Source organism: Megalopta genalis, chromosome 1, assembly GCF_051020955.1.
Source record: "Megalopta genalis isolate 19385.01 chromosome 1, iyMegGena1_principal, whole genome shotgun sequence".
Lineage (NCBI taxonomy): Eukaryota > Metazoa > Arthropoda > Insecta > Hymenoptera > Halictidae > Megalopta > Megalopta genalis.
Window position 1 is genome coordinate 39,226,399 of NC_135013.1, and position 18,934 is coordinate 39,245,332.

General features: G+C 48.2%; 2 protein-coding genes across 8 annotated transcripts in view; one reads left to right on the top strand and one right to left on the bottom strand.

The window, feature by feature from the left end:
• Positions 1-14,541, top strand: part of LOC117218753 (uncharacterized) — a 178,347-nt gene extending 163,806 nt beyond the window's left edge. For 4 of the 6 annotated variants that reach the window (XM_076527692.1, XM_076527697.1, XM_076527701.1 and 1 more), the window contains 6 exons: positions 1,049-1,527; positions 3,440-3,733; positions 6,651-6,892; positions 7,873-8,203; positions 8,407-8,565; positions 8,640-14,541. In XM_076527692.1, coding sequence (XP_076383807.1) covers positions 1,049-1,527; positions 3,440-3,733; positions 6,651-6,892; positions 7,873-8,203; positions 8,407-8,565; positions 8,640-8,779 — 1,645 coding nt within the window. In that variant the 3' untranslated portion in view covers positions 8,780-14,541. Of the gene's footprint in view, positions 63-1,048; positions 1,528-3,439; positions 3,734-6,650; positions 6,893-7,872; positions 8,204-8,406; positions 8,566-8,639 lie in introns of all 6 variants that reach the window. The other 2 variants (XM_076527708.1, XM_033467359.2) reach the window with 2 other exon arrangements.
• An 82-nt stretch (positions 14,542-14,623) lies between these two features.
• On the bottom strand, positions 14,624-17,564 carry LOC117218755 (uncharacterized). 2 transcript variants are annotated; one of them, XM_033467368.2, is made up of 4 exons: positions 15,717-17,564; positions 15,363-15,631; positions 14,995-15,125; positions 14,624-14,821 (listed from the first exon to the last, which is right to left on the bottom strand). In XM_033467368.2, exons 1-4 carry the CDS (start codon positions 15,928-15,930, stop codon positions 14,662-14,664), a joined length of 774 nt encoding a protein of 257 aa, XP_033323259.2. In that variant the 5' UTR covers positions 15,931-17,564; the 3' UTR covers positions 14,624-14,661. The 2 variants fall into 2 exon arrangements, with proteins under 2 accessions (XP_033323259.2, XP_033323258.2); XM_033467367.2 differs by having other exon boundaries at positions 15,705-17,564.
• Between the last annotated feature and the right edge of the window lie 1,370 nt (positions 17,565-18,934).

Consider the following 18,934-nt stretch of genomic DNA (forward strand, 5'->3'; position numbering starts at 1 on the left):
TCGGATACCCCGAGCATGCTCGTCGCGCGCCGCGTGATCTCGATTTTCCGCGCTCGCCGAACGTTTTCCGCGCGCTTCTAATCGTTATCTGGTTGGCAAAGAGGGAAGCGGAGGGCTGTGTAGTTTGAAAGTTGTTTGGATTCAGCGCTTGTTTATTCAGTGATTCTTACTTCGGCGCTTGGGCCGAGTGTAAGGGAAACTGTGAAGACACGTTGCTACTTTTTCAAATCTCATCGTTACAATGTATTTATTCTGACGTCAACCGTTCTGTGATGATTCTAAAATATGATTAACACGCTAAGCGCTGTACCAGTCACCGGTGAGTAATGTTATATTTAAAGTTGTGTGTCGTCAGTCGCGACGACGATCAAAAATTATACTCTACTATACATGTAAATTTTGAACAATTCGGAGAACATAAAAAGTAGAATATACGTCCAAATACTACTTGTTACCGTAAAGAATTTTAACGAGCATTTTATTACAACACGATAATCGCAGGTTCCACAGAATATCATAACGCGTGCTAAAAGCAATACAAACAGGCACGCCGTTTAACGTGTTTAGGATGTTTGTAGAACGGCGTTTCAGCTATTGTTGCTTCGCACTTAACCCTTAACGGTCACGAGTCACCTCGCACGTGACATTGTACGTACGTTAGACTCGAGCATCTGATGCCCGATAAGGGCTGAAACGTTCAAACCGTGTCTTACTCGCGATGCGGCAAGCCGGAGGAAGGCATCGTAGAAACCGAAACCGAAAGTGACCGGAAAGCTAGCGGTACGTAGACCTGAAATGGGTTATTCGGAGCCCGGATTTCGTCGAGTGTTTCGCGAGTAAGGAACGGAAGGTGTTGAATTCGTGTATAAATTCGAACACAATGTCGCACTGTCCTCTCTGGAGTGTGTTGTACACGGTCGCTCGGTGTCGGAACGGAGAAACACGGCACCGGCGGAGCGGCACTGTGGCCGGTTGAAAAATCAATGCGCCGGCTGAACGAGGACAAATTAAACTAACCAGGTTTTCCCACTGTGTGTTCGCATTGCAGGTACAAAGCGAATCATTGCGTGAGCGGGGGCGGTAGCCGCGGAAACGGCGCGACTGGCGGTACCGGAGGCGGTCTAGGTAGCGGAGGCGGCGGCCGCGGGGGCGGCGGGGGTGGAAGCCCCGGCAGGGGCGGCGGCGGAGGCGGAGGAGGAGGAGGCGGCGTTGGAGGCGGAGGAGGAGGAGGAGGCGGGGGAGGAGGAATAGACGGTGGCGCGGTGCCCGCTGCACCACCGACCACCGGCCGTCACCACCACCACCACCACCACCACCATCATCACCATCATCACCACCTCGTCACCACGACCACCACGACCAACACCACCACCACCACCACCACCAACGGCGGCACCAGGCACCACAAGTACAAGCTGCCCGCTGGCAAGCTGTGCAACGAACACCGTCACCACTCGCATCATCACCGGCATCACCCACACCATCGCTCCCACCATCGGGGCATGAACATGGGCCAAAAAATTTCAGGTTAGAACCCACCACTACTGCTGCTCTTCTACGATACGGCGCTCCCGTTTTTCGGAAGAACACGCTACGAATGTCCTGGCACTTGTTAAGTACCGGTACTCTCTCTCCCAATAGTTCGCTAGACGATGCTCTGGGGTGGGGGTATATTTTTCCGCGGAACCAAGTACCCATACGTTTCTCTTGACACATGGAGAACACAGAGTTACCTCCTTACTACTCTGTATAATAATTAGACAACGGGTCTTTGTGCAAAATGAAAATTGTTTACCTCGACTGCAATAAATAGAAGTCGAATAAAAATATATTTCTTCTGCTAATGAATTTAGTAGGTTGAAAATGATGTAACAGTGTTCGTAATTTTTTCGTAATTTTTCTCGTAAATGTATAAAATTCACTATCTAATAATGATGTATATATATCATTTTTTGGAGGCTATTTGAACGATTAGGAGAGTCGCTTTTAACACATTGTCTGTCACGTCGGTCGTGCGGGACCAACGGAACTTTGTTATCGAACTTGAATATTAATTTTTTGTTGCAATCTATTACGTATGCCAAACTTTATTAGGATCTACGAGATATGACAGAATCACAAAAGAAATTGCTATAACAGATCTTATCTACTCCACTGTTGCATTGTTAAATAATCGTAAATAATAATTTTGCGTGTCTTTTGGAGACACTGGCATAACAGTCAACGTTTTAAAAATTGCCACAATGTGAAAGTCATTTCATTCATGAAATCGAAATTAGAAAGTTAAAATTTTCCTTGGGAAATATATTATTTAACTCTTTTGTATCCTAAAAATTCTGGTAATATTAAGTTTTGCAATAAGAAAAAGAATTTCAAAATCTAGTTAAAAATTAACGTCGTCCATATACGACCGACGCGACTCTCAACGTGTTAAAATACATAGGAGAATGCATACTATTCGGAGAGCAACCATAACGCTGAGGACACTTCGGGCGTCTTCTTCCAAAAAGCAAGCTACAGTGACTCCCGTTAATTTTCGGACAATTTTCAAAATACAATAACTTTTTTAGAACCGGACTAAACGACCTGAATTTTCTTTTAGTTGATAGAATGCTTTTTTAAAATTTTCTTGTTGATTGGGATGACAAAAAAAAAACTAACTCATGTTCTCCATATTTTTTATCCGAATCTGTAACGAAAATTTAAATTATGCGTTTTTGTAGATCCTGGTAATTTATATACGTAATTTAATTACAAATTTCGTTGAAATCGGTTGACCTCGTTATGAGCTGTAAACAATTAAAGATCACGAAAATCGCAGTTTTGTCCCGATTGTCGACACTTTCGACCAATTGGTGTGAGAAATCAGCAGTTCTGTAAGTCTTTTAACGCTTGTAACCTGATTTTGCATTAACCGATTCCGACGAAATACAACTTACCGAGAACTACAAAACGCATTTTTAAAACTCTCGTTACAAGCACAGCCAAAAAAGTTAAGAAAACGGGAGTCTTTATTTTTTTTATCATTCTAAGCAATAGCAAAATTTAAAGAATGCATTCTAGTTACGGTCTTGTAAACCGGCTCTTGTATCATCTAACAAAAATTCGAGTCGTTAAGACCAGTTCTAAAAAAGTTATTGCATTTTGAAAAGTGTCCGAATATTAACGAGAATCACTGTATACGTAGCGATGGGTCGTCAAGGCGAATGTGATATAGATCCCACGGTTGGCACAAAGTACCATAAAGTTCTCAAGCTTGTTTCGAGCCTGCTTGATCCACGATCCTGAGTAAATCTGATATCTTCAAATAGTAAACCTATTCGGAATGTTTGGAGACCCACCGCTATGAACAAATGTTTCCCCTTACTTCGAATCTCCCACCCTGACTCGACTCGACTTGACCTGAACTTGCTTCGACCGCACTCTCTTGCGATCTTAGAGGAAATCGCTTTGAATCCTGACGCACCGGACGAGGAACAATCGGAACACATACAGGCACTACGACAACAACTATTACTACAACTACAACAACAACTAGCACATGGACACCAACTACGACAACAACAAGTACAAGAACAACAACAACAACAACTACAACAACAACTAGCACAACGACTGCTACAACAACAACAACATGAACAAGAACAACTACGACTACAACATCAACAACAACAGCGACGACGACGACGAAGAGGGCGACAGAGGTTGCCTCCGGACATAGATCCTGAGGAAGGTAATGTGTCACGGGTCACGATTTCCGAAGTTCATGATCTGCATTGGATCTGGCTGCGAAAATCAAGATCGATATTTGACCTGATCCATTTCCAAGGATCTTGAACCAACTAGGAGGTGGCAAAAGATTCAAAACTTTGCGTCTCACCGCTAAAAGGGATCAAACAGTTCGAATTTCCGGTCTAAAGTCCTATTTCTACTTCGCCCCGTGCGTTCGCTTCACGCAGAATCAGAACGCGTATAAAACGTAGAGCTTCGTTCATTCGAAACACCGTGTCCGACATTCGCACACCATTTCCACTGACAAATTGGCAAACTTTCCAAATCATTCTGTTGATCTTACACACGGTAAGGGGATGAAATTTCCAGTTCATTTCTGTCGATGAGTCAGGCAAACTTTCATCAAATCATTCTGTTCATCTTAGACACGGCAAAGGGATGAAATATCTGGGCTCTATCTTCGAGCTAGCCTTTCCGGTCGACGTTGCCCTAAGAAACTGGAATGCCGCTACTTTTTCGTAGCGCGCAAGTTCGCGGGTTCCGTGCATATTCAGTTATCCGAAGTTGGTCGGCCGGCGCGTCGGGGCGCAGGAATGTCGGTGTAACCGAGTTGTAGGCGAGTTGTTCGGCCCGTGGCAGCGTTGTAATTGCAACGGAATCTTGGGGATCGAGGGGATTAGTTGCGGCGTCTGGTGTCGCAAATATTTGGACGTTGTCCGAGAGCCCCTCGAAGTGGATACCCGCGCAGTAGGTTAATGGTGTCCCGCGCGGAGTTCTAGTTGTTTCTTGGTGCGCGGTTTAAGCGGGGAAAAAGGAAGGGAGACACAGCTCGGGGCCGAGAGCGAGAAGCTAAACTGGTCGTGTAAATTCGTCGGCCGAGTCCTAAGAGCGGCCATGCTGCGCGGGAAAGGAAGTTTCGGCGTCGACTCGCCTCGCCGGGCTTTGACCAGGGTCAAGGCCTCTGACCGCTCTCGATTTTACCTACCTGCTCAGGTAGAAGCTTCGAACAGGTCCCGCGGACCCGCGTCTCCTCGTTTCTATCCTCCGGCGAGAAACGAGTCGTAAAGCACCGGTCGGGTTTCGAGGCGAAAGTTTTCTGCTGGCTGGTGGCTCTCTTGTTACCACGGTCGGCCACGAATTTACATAAGTGAAAAACTATTAATCACCGATACAATTAACCTTTCCATAAATCCTGCCGATCGGCCGGCTCCGTGTCGACCCGGCGGGGACGACGGCCACAGTTTAAAAAGTGAAAGGAAAAAGAAAGGCGTACCGCAGCCGGTGCTACTTCGACCCTGTGGAACCGCAGGTTTATCCCGCTCTTCTATCCGCTGCGCGCGGAGAATTTATTTTGAAACTGGTCTACCGCTTCCGGCCGCTCGCTCGTCCATTCGTCTCCCTTTCATCTACCGGATCGGTAGTTCGGGCCGGGTCGCTTGCGCAGCATACACGCCTTTGAAAGTTACGACGGTCGAAGAAAAGGTTCCTTTCGAAAAGTTCCACGAAAGTTTCGCCGTAGGGAGCGCGCGTAGTTCGCTGGTGTAACGGGTCGCTAATTATTTGCATACACGCGTTACGCGGCGTAACACGGCCGGCCAGCCTAGCGTAACAAGTTCCGCGGCTAATTAGTTACCGGGAGAGCCGACGATTCTCATTAGAACGGTCACGATCCATCGGGCAGGCTCTCGACGGTGGAAAAAACACCGGCACCGTCGCCGATTAATCGTTTCCCCGTCGATCCCGGCCCCGCTCCCATGATTTACGACCGCTTCCGGAAATCGATTCCGTCTCGCCGGGATCCTGTAACGGCGCTCCTCTCTCGTTGCTCGCCTTTTCGGGAAATTTGTCGCCGTAGACCGCAGCCAATTCGCAGCTCCCTCTCTTATTCTCTCTCTCTCTCTCTCTCTCTCTCTCTCTCTCTCTCTCTGCTGCGCCCGTGAAATTTACGAGCCGGGAGTATCGTAACTCTCGGACACGACGCCGAAAAAAAGCCCGAGCGACGCGTCGAACCCGAAGGAGACCCGCAGGCTCGGCCAACCGACCGGATACACAGAGAGAGAGGGCCGTGAAAGGCCCTTTCTATTAGTGCCCCTCGGCTTTTCGGGCACGGGAGACCCTTTGAAATCCTCACGGACCTTTCCAGAACCCTCGTTTCGGAACCCTCGAAACGCTGTCGGGAACAGCTGCCAGAGCAAATAAACCAGCATCCGAGGATATCGCCCCGTGTTCGACCCTAGCCCAACCGAGGAGAGAAGAGTGGGGCCGAGAACCTGCGAGAGCACCGCAGTGGCGAAAGAGCAGCACCAGCAGCCTTCGAGAACCTTCGACGAGGCCTGCTGTGTGCCCGCCGGAGGACGGCACCGACGGACGAACCCTTCATTATTTTTCTTGCACTCTTTTTTTCACCGGTTCCTCCGCGAATCTACCCGGCAACAACGCCTGCCAGGTATCCGCTCTGCCACAGGATGAACCCCGCGAACGCGTCTTGAATTATTAACGACCCTGTGGAAATCCACCAACGACGGCGAAACGCCGGCCGTGTCGCGGTCGTTGGACTGCCCCTGGACCATCGTAAGTTCGCGATCCTGTGACTCCGCAGGTAGAACCTGTCGGGAACCGACTTCGATGTCTCGTCTGATACCTGCTGCAGGTCGCAGACTTGCTCGTTCGGTCCTGGAGGATCTGAATTTCCTGCCTAGTCGCACGTTCGAGCGCCCCTGCAGACCTGCCGAAGCACGTCTGCCGGCGGGTTGCCGTATTTCAGGGATGCTTTCAGGAGAGGTGTCTAACCTTTGTACAGGCTTTTGACGAAAATTGACTGAATAGACGTTGACGGAAGAGTTAAGCGAACGAGGATAGAAGGGCATGGAGAATGGGAGTGCTGGGTGATTCTATTGACCAACCCTGATGTTTTGCAGGCGGCGTGAAGAGCGTGACGCGCGAGAGCGGAACTGGAACGGGCGCCGCAATCGGCGTCGGAGGCGGCGGCGGCGGCGGAGGCACCGTGGCGTACAAACCCGTGGTACCCAGGGAGCTGGCGCAAGATTTCTCGAGGCCCGCCCGCCTCGACATCCTCCTCGACATGCCGCCCGCCTTGCGGGAGACGCAGATACACCACAGCTGGAACGCCGAGGACCGTAGTTTGAACATATTCGTCAAGGTACGTCCTTCCGAGAAACCAGAAACCGCGACTGACGGTTGCATTAACGTCGCTCATCTCTATCGTACGCGTCTCTTCGAGCTCTCCCACAATGTCTTGCACTCCGGACATTTTTTCGTGAGAATCGTCCTCCTCGAACATAGTGTTCTTGAAACGAGCCATCCGTACGTATGTAAGATTAATCCACGTTTCTATCGCGTTGTCAGACGAAATTGGGTAAGGTCGTAGCTGATCTTATTCCAAATCGAGGCTGAACGCGTACTCCCGCTGCCTTTGAATTAATTTTCGATAGTTTCAGGATTGCGCATCCTCCGGATGTAGCACAGTTGTTAACAGAATTTATAGTCCCAAAAATGTCTCGTAATCTGGAAATGGCGGGTTCCTGAAGTCATTTGAAGTAACTTTTTCTTTAGCGAAAATGCAATCCGATGCTTTGTTCACGAGTTATTGACGAAAAACACTGACCAATAAGAGGCGAGCTCGGCTAGCGCGAGGCGGCCCAGCCAACGGGCGCACGGAGCCCAGTTCCGCCCATTGGCTCGGCCGTCTCGCTCCAGCTTGCCACTCATTGGTCACTGATTTTCGTTAATAACTTATAAACAAAGCCGTGAATTGCATTTTCACCGAGGAAAAAGTTACTTCAAATGAACTTAGGAATCCCTCATTTTCGAATTGCGAGACATTTTTAGGACACCCTGTATAAACCCTCAACTGACGTAAATTGAAGTATATGTGTTCCTGTGAGCAGTGAATCGCCGCAACAAAGTTCCAAGCGCGTTGCAAAAGCTTTACATTCACGATAGAACTCGGTATTCGCGTTGAGAGACTTCCGGGAGGTAAAGAACGAGGCGAGGGTTAAATGGCATGGAGTACAACGGCAGGGTGTCCAGTGGAAACTTGACGCGAAGTTTGGAATAAGATCGTCGATGTGGACTGGGGTAGACGCAAGTTGTAATCTGTATTCGCTTCCGGTTCCGCAGGACGACGACAAGTTGACGTTTCACCGACATCCCGTGGCGCAGAGCACGGACTGCATCAGGGGGAAGGTAGGCTACACGAAGGGAATGCACGTGTGGGAGCTGTACTGGAGCACGAGGCAACGAGGCACGCACGCCGTTGTCGGTGTCGCGACGGCGGACGCGCCTCTCCACAGTGTAGGTTACCAAAGTCTGGTGGGTAACAACAATCTCAGCTGGGGTTGGGATCTCGGCAGGAATAGGCTGCTGCACGACTCAAAGAACAACAATGGCGTCACGTATCCGGCCCTTCTCAAGCCCGACGAGACGTTCATCGTTCCTGACAAATTCCTCGGTAAGGAATCCTCGAAGATTAGCAGGGAGTAGCTGTATCGGAAGCAAGGTCTGGATCTCTTGCTCTTTGGGTACTCCTTAGTACCTTTCGTTTCGCAACATTCATTGGTTCAAATATGGCTACTCTGCTCTGCAGAATGTGTTGAGGAAGTTCGCGGACTGAATCGCTAATGATTAATGGAAACGTTTGTCCTCGTCTCTCAGTGGTCCTAGACATGGACGAAGGTACGTTAGCGTTCGTAGTGGACGGTCAGTACCTTGGGATCGCGTTCAGGGGCCTTAAGGGCAGGAAGCTGCACCCTATCGTGTCGGCCGTGTGGGGACACTGTGAGATCACGATGAAGTACATTGGCGGACTAGATCGTAAGTACACCGTCACAGTAGTCCTAGTTTGTTTGGGTTCTTCGATTAACTGACCTGATTGGGTTGACTTGCAGCGGAACCTCTGCCTCTGATGGATCTCTGTCGAAGAGTGATCCGCCAACGGATCGGCAAGCACAGACTAGAAGAGAAAATTCAGATGCTGAACCTGCCACAGGCGATGGAGACTTATCTCCTATATCGTGACAGGAGATAACAACCGAGTGGCGCCAGTGAGAATGCCACCACGATTACGACTGTGGCGTACCATGCCACCACCGCGCTATTCTATTGCCACCTGGACGCACGGGGGAACATCGTGGTGAGACGAGTACGATCGCGGTCGTCATCGTCTTCCTCATCATGCTCATTGTCATCTTCCTTGTCATCTTCCTCGTCATCCTCGGCGTCCTGAGCCCTCCGCGTCCTCTCTCCCCATCGTCCTCGTCATGATTCCCGTTGGCTCCGTCTGCCGCGCGCTATGTCCTCGCTCCGTCAGCCTCGACGTCGCCTGTACACGAAAAGAAAAAAAAGAAGAAGAAGAAAACGGTCGTGCTCGACTCTGAATCGCGCGTCGTCTTCGTCGTCTCCCGTCGTTTCAGGAAAGCGACGAGCAAGCTCCTCGAGAACGAGCCGCGCGAAGCTGTACACTCGGCGGGCTAGCAACTATTATTTAGGTGATATTGTTGTTTTGTGTTATGTCGACACGATTTAATTCGTGCTGAAGTCTTTATTGATTGTTATAACAACCGGCGAGCGACGCGGCGCGTATAATCTTCTTCTGTTTGATTTTTCTTTTCTTCTTTGAGTTGTTCGGGTAGCTTTCGCTCGGGGCGCCGCTGTCTCTTATTTTTTTTTTACTCGTTTCCCGACGCCCCCGCGCACCGTTAGAACGTCCCACGTGGAAGTGACGACGCCGTGAGAGCAAGAAAGAAGAAACCGGAAGAAAATTGTCTGGGACCGTGAAAACCTATACCAGCGCTTCACACTACTGTTGGCCAGTAAAAGAAAACGTTAGGCTTAGTCGAGTCTGGAGGCTGATACGGGTGAACTTTCGATTAATTAATTAGTCAACGAACAAAGGGGGACTGCGGTCTCGTTCTAGTCCGGCCACGACGCAACCGGGAAGAGGGTCGAGGACCTATCGCAGCGGGGGAGGATGTCTTCAGGGTGTCGGACCACGAAGCCAGGAAAACGGTTCTGTTGTCGATCGAGCCATCGAGAATCGAGGGAACTGTGTATAGTGAGAAAAGAAGCCAGCCACTCGAGCAGCCACCTTCCAATAGACTCATTTTTCAAGTATTTTCTAAGCATGCTAGGTCTAATAAAGTATAGTGGTGTGCGTGAACGGTGGAAGGACACAAGGAGAGAAAAGTCAACGACGCAAGAGAGAGAGAGAGAGAGAGAGAGAGAGAAAGAAAGAAAGAGAGAGAGAGAGAGCATGAGTGAAAGAAAGAAAGAAAGAAAGAAAGAAAGGAAGAAAGATAGAGAGAGAGAGAGAGAGAGAGAGAGAGAGAGGATGTTGATGATTCGTTGAGTAACGCGCCTCCGATTTGCTGTGTTCTTTTCCTTTTTTTAAAAAGAGTTAGCCAAGCCCTAGAGACACGCGCGGCGTTCGACGACAGGATAATCTGTCGTGACCTTGAGCGAAACGGTGCACGCGCAAGCAGTCCAAGTCGAAGGTCGAGTAAAGAGAAACATGAAACGAGAGAGATAGAGAAGGAGAAACGAAATTACCTCATACGATCGAAGTAATCACAATTAGGCAGGCTAAAGTCTAGGCTAAAGTTTAGAACGAGACAGGCGCTGACGTCATGTTTCGGTCACGATCCCGCGGCGATGATGACGAGAATGGATCACGATGGCCGACGTAGACGACGAAGACGATGATAGTAAACAAAAAATGATTATATCCGGGCGTGTTGCTACATATACTATTAGCATGACAAATTATGACTGGTCCCTAGTAACTCTTTACTCTTACGTTTGTCGCTTAGGTTTAATGATGATGCCGCGTTGCCGGCGATGTCGATTTGTACATAGGGTATAATTATAATAATGATAATAATAATAATATCTATCGGTACGACGATATGAATGTATATGCGGGTGGTGATTGTATCCAAGACCGTAAGAACGCGAACCAAGTGCGGGAAAGTTAAACGAACAGAGAAAGAGAGAGAGAGAAAGTTCTAAGGCGCGAAGAACAGAGAGGATGATAGAAATGGAAAAAGAGAAAACGAAAAAAATTCATTGAGTCGGTGTATTGCTTTCGTTCGTCACCGTAGTTGTTGTTTCGTTGTTCAGGTCAGGAGTCGTTCCTTGCTGACGCCACGCATAATTGTTGTTCGTTCTCCTCGACCCGCGTGTATTCAGAGACACAGAAAAACCAAGCCGCGTCTTCCAAAATTGTATTGTCTTGACTCGTTTCGACCCGCGAGCAACGAAAGCCGTTCTGAATAGCACACGCACGATCTCTCGCAATCGGCTGCCGCTACACCACGATATCTTGCGGTCCTCAATACGCACACCCGGCACAACGCTGTCCGTAAGCAGTGTTCGCCTTCACACCTTTTACTCGAGACTCTCTCCAGCTCGGAAGAGGAAAACAAATATGTAAACGAAGAAGAGCGAGATACGAGCGAACGAACGCCGAGGACGAGGTCCACCGAGCGCCGCGACGTGCTTCACCGTACGTCGATCCTCGAAGTCCATGTCGTGAGTTTTCTAACAGTAAGGAAAACCGGGTGGAAACAACGTCCCTGACCGGCAACAACGTTCCCGACCGGAAGCAATGAGAGTGCGCGGAAATTAGTAAATAAATTGTGCGAGACACACGAGGCGGACCTAGTGAGAGTGTGGCAACGCCCGCGGACCCTAGACAGAGTGAGAGAGAGAGAGAGAGAGAGAGAGAGAGAGAGAGAGAGAGAGAGAGAGAGAGAGAGAGCGAAACACAGCGACAGAAAGAGAGAATACGAGGGAGACCATTTTATAGCAGACGCATTCGTGAGTTCTTTACCTTCGTTTCCCCCCCTTTTTTTTTTTTTAAAGAATTTCCTTTTTTTACAATTGTTTTTATTCACGGTGCGCATGGCACGAGCTATATGAAACACAGGACAAACGAAGTAATAGCGTTTAGAATGTTGTACATATTATTATTAATTAATGATTAATATTATTATTATTATTGTATCGACCCGATAGTTTAATTGATTAATCGATTATATCGTGTTAGTCGGCATAATTGTGGATTCGGTTTTTGTACGGTAATAGGACGATCTACGAGAGATATACATAATAGAAAGGATGGAGACGCGATCGATCGATCGATCGGGTCGGTCCGATGGATCAACGTTGACGATCGTTTCTCGGGTCGCGCCGAAGCTTCCTGTTGCTTAATAACCGCGTGACGATGGATTTTACCGAATAGAGAAAAAGTATAGCGACAAAGAAACGTGCTTTTATATCGGTGCGCGATCTTCAAAACGATTTTTATTCTCGGGACGCTGTTTTTTTTATTTCTATGTTGTTTTCGTTACGCACGTTTCTTTCGTTTAGTTTGATGTTATCGTTCGTTCCTCGCTCGAAGTGACGCGATTTGCTTCGAGTCCGTGAGAACTTCTGCTTTTCGTTTTTTTTTTAATAATTCATTGATCAACGAGTTTTCGTCGAAGGAAACGAATTGTTCATTGAAGTGATTTCGAGGATCGTGTCGATCCGGTATGACGCTCGAATTTCTTTGCGATTTCGACTAGACTAATGTGTTGTAATTATCGGAAATCTCGCGAGAGACCCGGTTGTGGTGGGAACTCGGTCGATCGATCGATCGTTCGCGCGATCAATGAAAAGACGGCGTTCGATTCGTTCGCATCCCCCGTCGCGATGGGCGTTCGACGAGAACAAATATAAGAAAGCGATAACGGAAAAGAAAAAAAGATTATACTGAAGCAGAGAGGAGAACTCAGAACGCGGGTACACCGAGGTATTTTTTCCCCGTGAATTGCCTGCCGCCTGACTGTGCAAACTACGCTGCCTCGACAAATGTGTCTAATTTATTGACGATGCGATAATGAGCAAGACCTTTAAGCCGCGTGCGTGCAAGTGATAATTGAAAGAACGATGCTGTGTATATGTGTGAGCTTGCGTGTATGCTTCGAAGAGGGTGACTGCGAAAGAGCCGAGCAAACAAAGGGTGAATGCCAGAAAAACGAAGAGAAAAGGAGAGAGTGAGTAGGGAGGGGGATAGAGGAGAGAAGAGTGTGTATGCGTCTGTGCGAAGTATGGGAGAGAGTGAGAAAGGCGAAAGAACAAAGAACGCGAGCGCATCTGGCACCGGATGGTCTTCGACAAGAGTTTCGTTCCTTTTCTTCGCAACCCGCGAGAGAAACCAGTCGTTCTTTGCCCGAAATTCGTATTTAGTGAATTGTTTAGCGAGATTATCGAGAAGAATGGGTAGACGGGAGAGCGTTTAACACTCCGATCCTCGCGTTCTCGAACACAACCGTTTCTACAGAGAGAACGTTCACGTTCCTAGTTCGAATCGTTCGCTGCACGTTCCCCGATCCGTCTTGTAAATATCGAAAACTTTCGATCGCTCTGCCGTAAACGCCGAGAGAACACTCGTCGCGATTCTTAGGATGTAGACAGATACACAGCTGCGAGCAAAATCATCGGCGTAGCTATAATTAACTAGCTTACAATTTTGTAGTCGCGAATGCAAGTGATAAACTGATGGTTGATTTCTTTAAAGCCATCTACACGCAACGTATTAAGTAAATTCATTCGTACGTTCGAAGTAGACTGCGGGATAAAGATTTGTCGAAGGCGATCTTGGGAAACTGCAACTGTATGAAAGTATATCTTTGCGTCTAATCAACTCGAGAAGTCACGCGAAAAGTGATTTCCACCATAAAATGATTTGTTTCGATTTCTATCGTGTGCTTGCTGAAAGGTCGTCGGACCACCGGCGGTGCGGTAGTTTTAATTTCAAGTATCTGTAATATGTTTGCAATCGTTGTTAGAAGTGCGTATAAAGTCAGCGGTCGCGTGTCTAATTGAAAGCTAGCTGCGCCGATGCTTCGGTTCGCTATTACAAATATGGCGCCTGGGGGGGTTGAAGTGTTGAACGCCTCGAAGACACGGGCCTCGAGAGACCACTTCCGATGCTTCGCGCGCCCGCGTTTCCGGCGACGTTCTTTTCTCTTGTGTTTTTTTTTCCTTAAGCCTGGACTATTTGCAACGAGCGATCTCACGTCTATTTAAGCATAAGTTTACCGAGTTTAGCATGGTATTGCTGTATAGCGGCGAGTGAACGCGAAGAATTTATAAATATGTAATGCCTTAATGTTATAATGATAATAATATGGATAGCGTTACTTGTATAATTAGTTGTGACGCGAGGGAGAAAGATCACGAGTGAATGGGAGAGAGAGAATGGGCAAGAGTGAATGGGAGGGAGAGAAAGAGAGAGAGTTGGTGAACACACAAGAAGAACAGGATGAGGATTTCCAGCGAAGAGATTTCGTTTCGCGAGGATGACGAGTAAACGGGAGGTAAACAGTGAACGCACGGAGAGGACGAGCATGGGGAAAGTGAGTGAAAGGGACGAGAGAGCGAGGAGAGAATTAAACATGTAACAGACGACGCAGAACATACACGATGGCAAGAAAGAGAGAGAGAGAGAGAGAGAGAGGGAGCGAGAGAGAGAGAGAGAGAAAGGGAAAGAAAGAAAGAAGTAGGGAGTGCAGTACGCGCGGCCGTTTGTCTCCATTCTGTTCGTGATTTGATATTTTTTTATAATTCCGAAGACGAGAGAGAACGATTGGAGAGCAAGAGAGGGAGAGAGTATAAATGGAGCGTGTATAGAGCGGACTGCTATCTAAAATAGTTCAGGCTAGATGTCGATGTTTGTAGCGGATAAAGAACAAAAAAAACACAACACAGCATATTGTAATTAAAATTAAAAGTCATTAATATCGACCGATTTTTCATTCGTCCACTGTTCAGATCCTTCTCAAATATTCCAGTAGTTCCAATATGAACAGCAAAATGAACATTCCAATCGGCAGCAGATTCCATTTATTTATTACACGGTCTCAATCATTCGTCGCGCGATTCTACCGAAGTCTCGGAGGACGTCTGCTCCTCGCAGTCTCTGTAGAGGACGTCGCAGTCCTCCTCGCGAATTCCAGCCTCGCCTGCGTCCTGGACCAGACGGTCCCAACCGGAAGTCGACCTCAGAGATTTGCCCACGCTCCGTCTGAAAACGTTCCAAATACACGCAAAATCTCCCAGCCTCTCGGCAAGATATTTTCTATTAACGGGAACGCAGTCCCCGATTTTCTAGCCTCGGATAAATCCTAGAGAATTCAGCGACCCTTTCGCATGCGGAGGATTAAATTCCGCGAGTCGAGAACGATTTTTTGAACTCACGTCAAGTACTTGGCGAGCACTTTGCCAACGGCGCCGAACGTCCTCGTCAGCTTCCGGTTCTCCAGGCAGACCGTCCTCTGTATGCAACGCACCCTGACATCGTCCGATAGAACATTCCTTTGCTCCGCGTTCTGAAACAAAAGGCCAAGCGATTTCCCTTAAGATCCGACAGTTGTTTCAAGAAACAGTAGTTAGATGGACGTTCGTCCCTGTTTTCAAGGGTTCCAATAAACTACAAACAAAAGAAGAGCTTCGAATTACAAGCTTGGTCCACAAGCCAGGTAAAGATAATTCTACACAAGAGAATAAGTCGTTAATCTTGATTCGGTGCTCGATAGGTAACTGAATGATCAGGAAAGTTACGTTACCGCAGAATCAAAGTCGTAAGCAGCATAGAGGTCCCTCTTCTCCCTGGCCGACAGAACATCGGTAAGCATATCCCTGCGTTTCACAGACGCCAGTGTATTCTGTATGATCGCGAAGAGCAGGAGCAGCCCGATGAAGCTGACGATCACCAAATGCTTCGAGGACGGTCCCACAGAGTAATCGATCGAGTGTGCCATAGGATAGGCGAAGTTCGGATGTTCGTACACATAGGGTAGCTCGCTGCGATGATTGAGAAAGGTCCTCGGCGGAACTGTGGCACACGAAACGCTAAGAATCCTGGCGACTCGTCCTAGATCTATCCGCTGGCAATCGGCGATACGAACTAGGAAGGTTACCGGGTAGATAATTGCTCGGAGATGGAGTCAACGGTCTCGCATAGGGCTCCGAAAGATGTGTCATATCCGTGCGGGGGATGGCTTCCAGCCTGCTCGGGGCCTCCGGAACGGAGCCATTTCCGGTCGGCGGAAACACCATGCTCTTGACATCCTGGCCGACAGTCGATGCCGTCAGCGCTACCACAAACAGAAGCTTCGACGACAGAACCAACATCTCTGAAAAATCCGCACTCTTCTATCGATCGCCGCGGTGTCATAGACCGTGCGGGCACGCTGTCGCATTAGATCGCGAGACTGAAGGAAGGACTGGCCGCCTAGATCTTAAGAAGGCCGAGGCAGCCTTAGGATCGTGACACCGCGTCGATTCGACGCGGCCGAGCCGGCGCTGAAACTGCGGCAATTCCGCAAATTGCGGTCCTCAGCGGACTCGGCGAGCCGTTTCGCACGGTGAAAATGTCCCGTTCCTGCGTGGCTTCCGAAATGGCCGGTGCTCCTCGCGATTTTACGCACGAGGAAAACGTCACGCGGCGACGGCGACGGCGACGGCGACTTTCTCCCCCGGGAAGCTGTTTGAAAAGCGAAAAGAAACTCGGGGAAGCGCTTCGATCCCTTTGAAATCGGCAGCCACAAAGCGATCGGGCGCGTTGCAGACGCGAGAGCTTCCACCCCCGCCGGCGAACAAAGGGTTGATTTCCACCGCGTAAAAAAAAGGGAAAAGCGTGTTTGATGTAAATGTTCGAAGAGCGGCCGGCAACGGGGGCCGAGGGACGGCGCGCGCGTGGCGTGGGTTGGGCAAATCGGTTGGTTAGGCTGCTGCATCCAAGGGGTTGCTATGACGATGGGACGGTGGCCGGCGGGGCTGTAACGAGCGGGGCGGAGGGCCGCTGCCTCGAGGGTTCGTCTGTCTGGAGCCCTTCTAAAGGGGATGACGTTCTTCGCTCTGTCTGTCCGACTGTCTGGCCGGCTAGCCGTTCATTTCGCAGTCAGCTGTTCCGACCCGGCTCCGTTTCCTCGGCATTCCACCGGCCCCCTTCATTGTTTCGGAACTGCGTTAGCCCCTCCCGGAGATCCGACACTTTTGCCATGGCTTCCCGACGCACGGATAAATTCACGGAGACACCTAAATGAAGTTCGGGAACTCCCATGGCGGTGCTGAACAATCCGCGTCGCCTCGGCGCGAAAGTATCGCGGCGCTGCCGGAAGATTAATGGACCGAGTTTCTTGGGGGCTGCGAGGAACTTGCGACGACGTGTAGCAATCTTTCTCAGTTTTCTGCTATTGAAACTGGAACACCGTTCGAGAATTTAAGGCCGTATATCGGCCGCTGAAATGGAGTGCTCGGGACTCCGAGGAATGAAATTAACGATAATGGGTGTGCGTGTATCATACATGAAATTTCGCCCATTCGTTTCAATCTGTGAGCGAGGTGTTCTGAAAACGCTGCGACTTGTAATTGAACTTTGTATCTTATTCGGTTTCCCGAATCTCTGATATGGCCAGGCAAGCAGTACAAATTGTTAGGTCGAGTCGTAAATAACTTCCGATACAGCTGGCTAGAATCTATCGTTCGGGACAAACCAGGTTTTCCTTTCACTAAATAGATAAGGGTTCGAAATAAATAAAATGAGAAAGGAAAAATAAAAAGAATAAAAATAAATAAAAAGAGACGAAATAAATATCTGACAACAAAACTGAAGTTATTTATGACTCGATCTAATGGAATTATCCAATTCCATTGTTCGATCAGTTTTGTCCCGCTCACAAAATCTACATCGTATTCAATTTAGAAACATTCCTCGATCTTTCGAAGGGATGACTTGTTTTGATAAAAATTCGCTGATATATATATAAATAAAATTCGCTGATATTCTGATATATATATTGATAGATATTCGCTGTAATATATTGGGTTGGCAACTAAGTAATTGCCGATTTGTTCAATGAAATAAAAAATTTTTTTTACTTGGGATGAAGTTTAATCTGTAATGTATTTTCCATTTTGTTCGATGACCTTTTGCCATCTCTCTGACAACTTGAAAATTCCACGCTCGTAGAAAGTCTGATCCTTTTCGGCCAAAAACTGAGTTAAGTGAGATTTTACAGCGTCATCGTCATTAAAAGTTTTACCACGAAGGGAGTTGCCCAGGGATCGAAATAAGTGGTAATCCGATGGCGCGAGATCACAGGGTTATATGGTGGGTGTAACATCAATTCCCAACCAATATCTATCAATTTTTGCCGAGTGGACAAAGACGTGTGCGGCCTAGCATTGTCCTGGTGGAAAATGACACCTTTACGATTGACCAATTCTGGTCGCTTTTCCTTGACCGCTGCATTCAATTTGTCCAGTTGCTAACATTCACGGATAATAAAAAATAACATAATAATAATAATAATAATAATTTTATAATATAACATTTACGGATATCATAAAAATGGGAGTGAGACATCTATAACTGAAATCGGCAACTACTTAGTTGCCAACCCAATAAAACGACAGGATTTATTTTGTAGGGTGTTTCCACCCCGTGAACGGTCTCCTTGTCGCAGCCAGAGTTTACTAAAACTGTACCGACGCTAACCACGCGTGAATCGATGAAAATCAGATACGTCTGATCATCGGCGGCTCGGTCCACTTACCAGTGTCGTTCGGACGCTGTGGTTCGTCGATCTCCTCGAGGTTCACGCTATCGGGAACACCTCGCCCATTGACACACTAGGCCAGGTTTAGCGACAGCGAGCCGAGGAGAGGCTCCGCTAAAGCTTTCTACCCTAGATGCGACGCGTTTCCCTTAAGCAGCGGAGCGTGCGTTATCCTTGGGACTGCGCTTCTTTTAAACGAGCTCGGAAAATGGAACGTCTATGTACCCTGGATTATAAATAGCCACTTTGCGGTGCATTTTTTTTTTATAGACCGGGGCAGCGGAGATGGCACGCAGCCCCGCGTTTCGACGACGGGTTGCGAAACCGATCGGGCAACGATTCTTCGCGAACCGATTTGCAAGAGGACAGCCTCGCTGCGTTCCATGCTATCTGAACGGAAACTCGAAGTCTTTGGAAAAGTGTTTTTTTGGTAATTCCTCGTAAGTAGAGCCCAGATCTCTGCGCCAATCTACCGTTCTCTTCGTGCAATTAAAAATAACTTTACACGTAAACAATTTTTATTTGGCGTTCGTTTTATTTGAAAAAGATAAGAAATTGCAGGAATTATGTGTTTC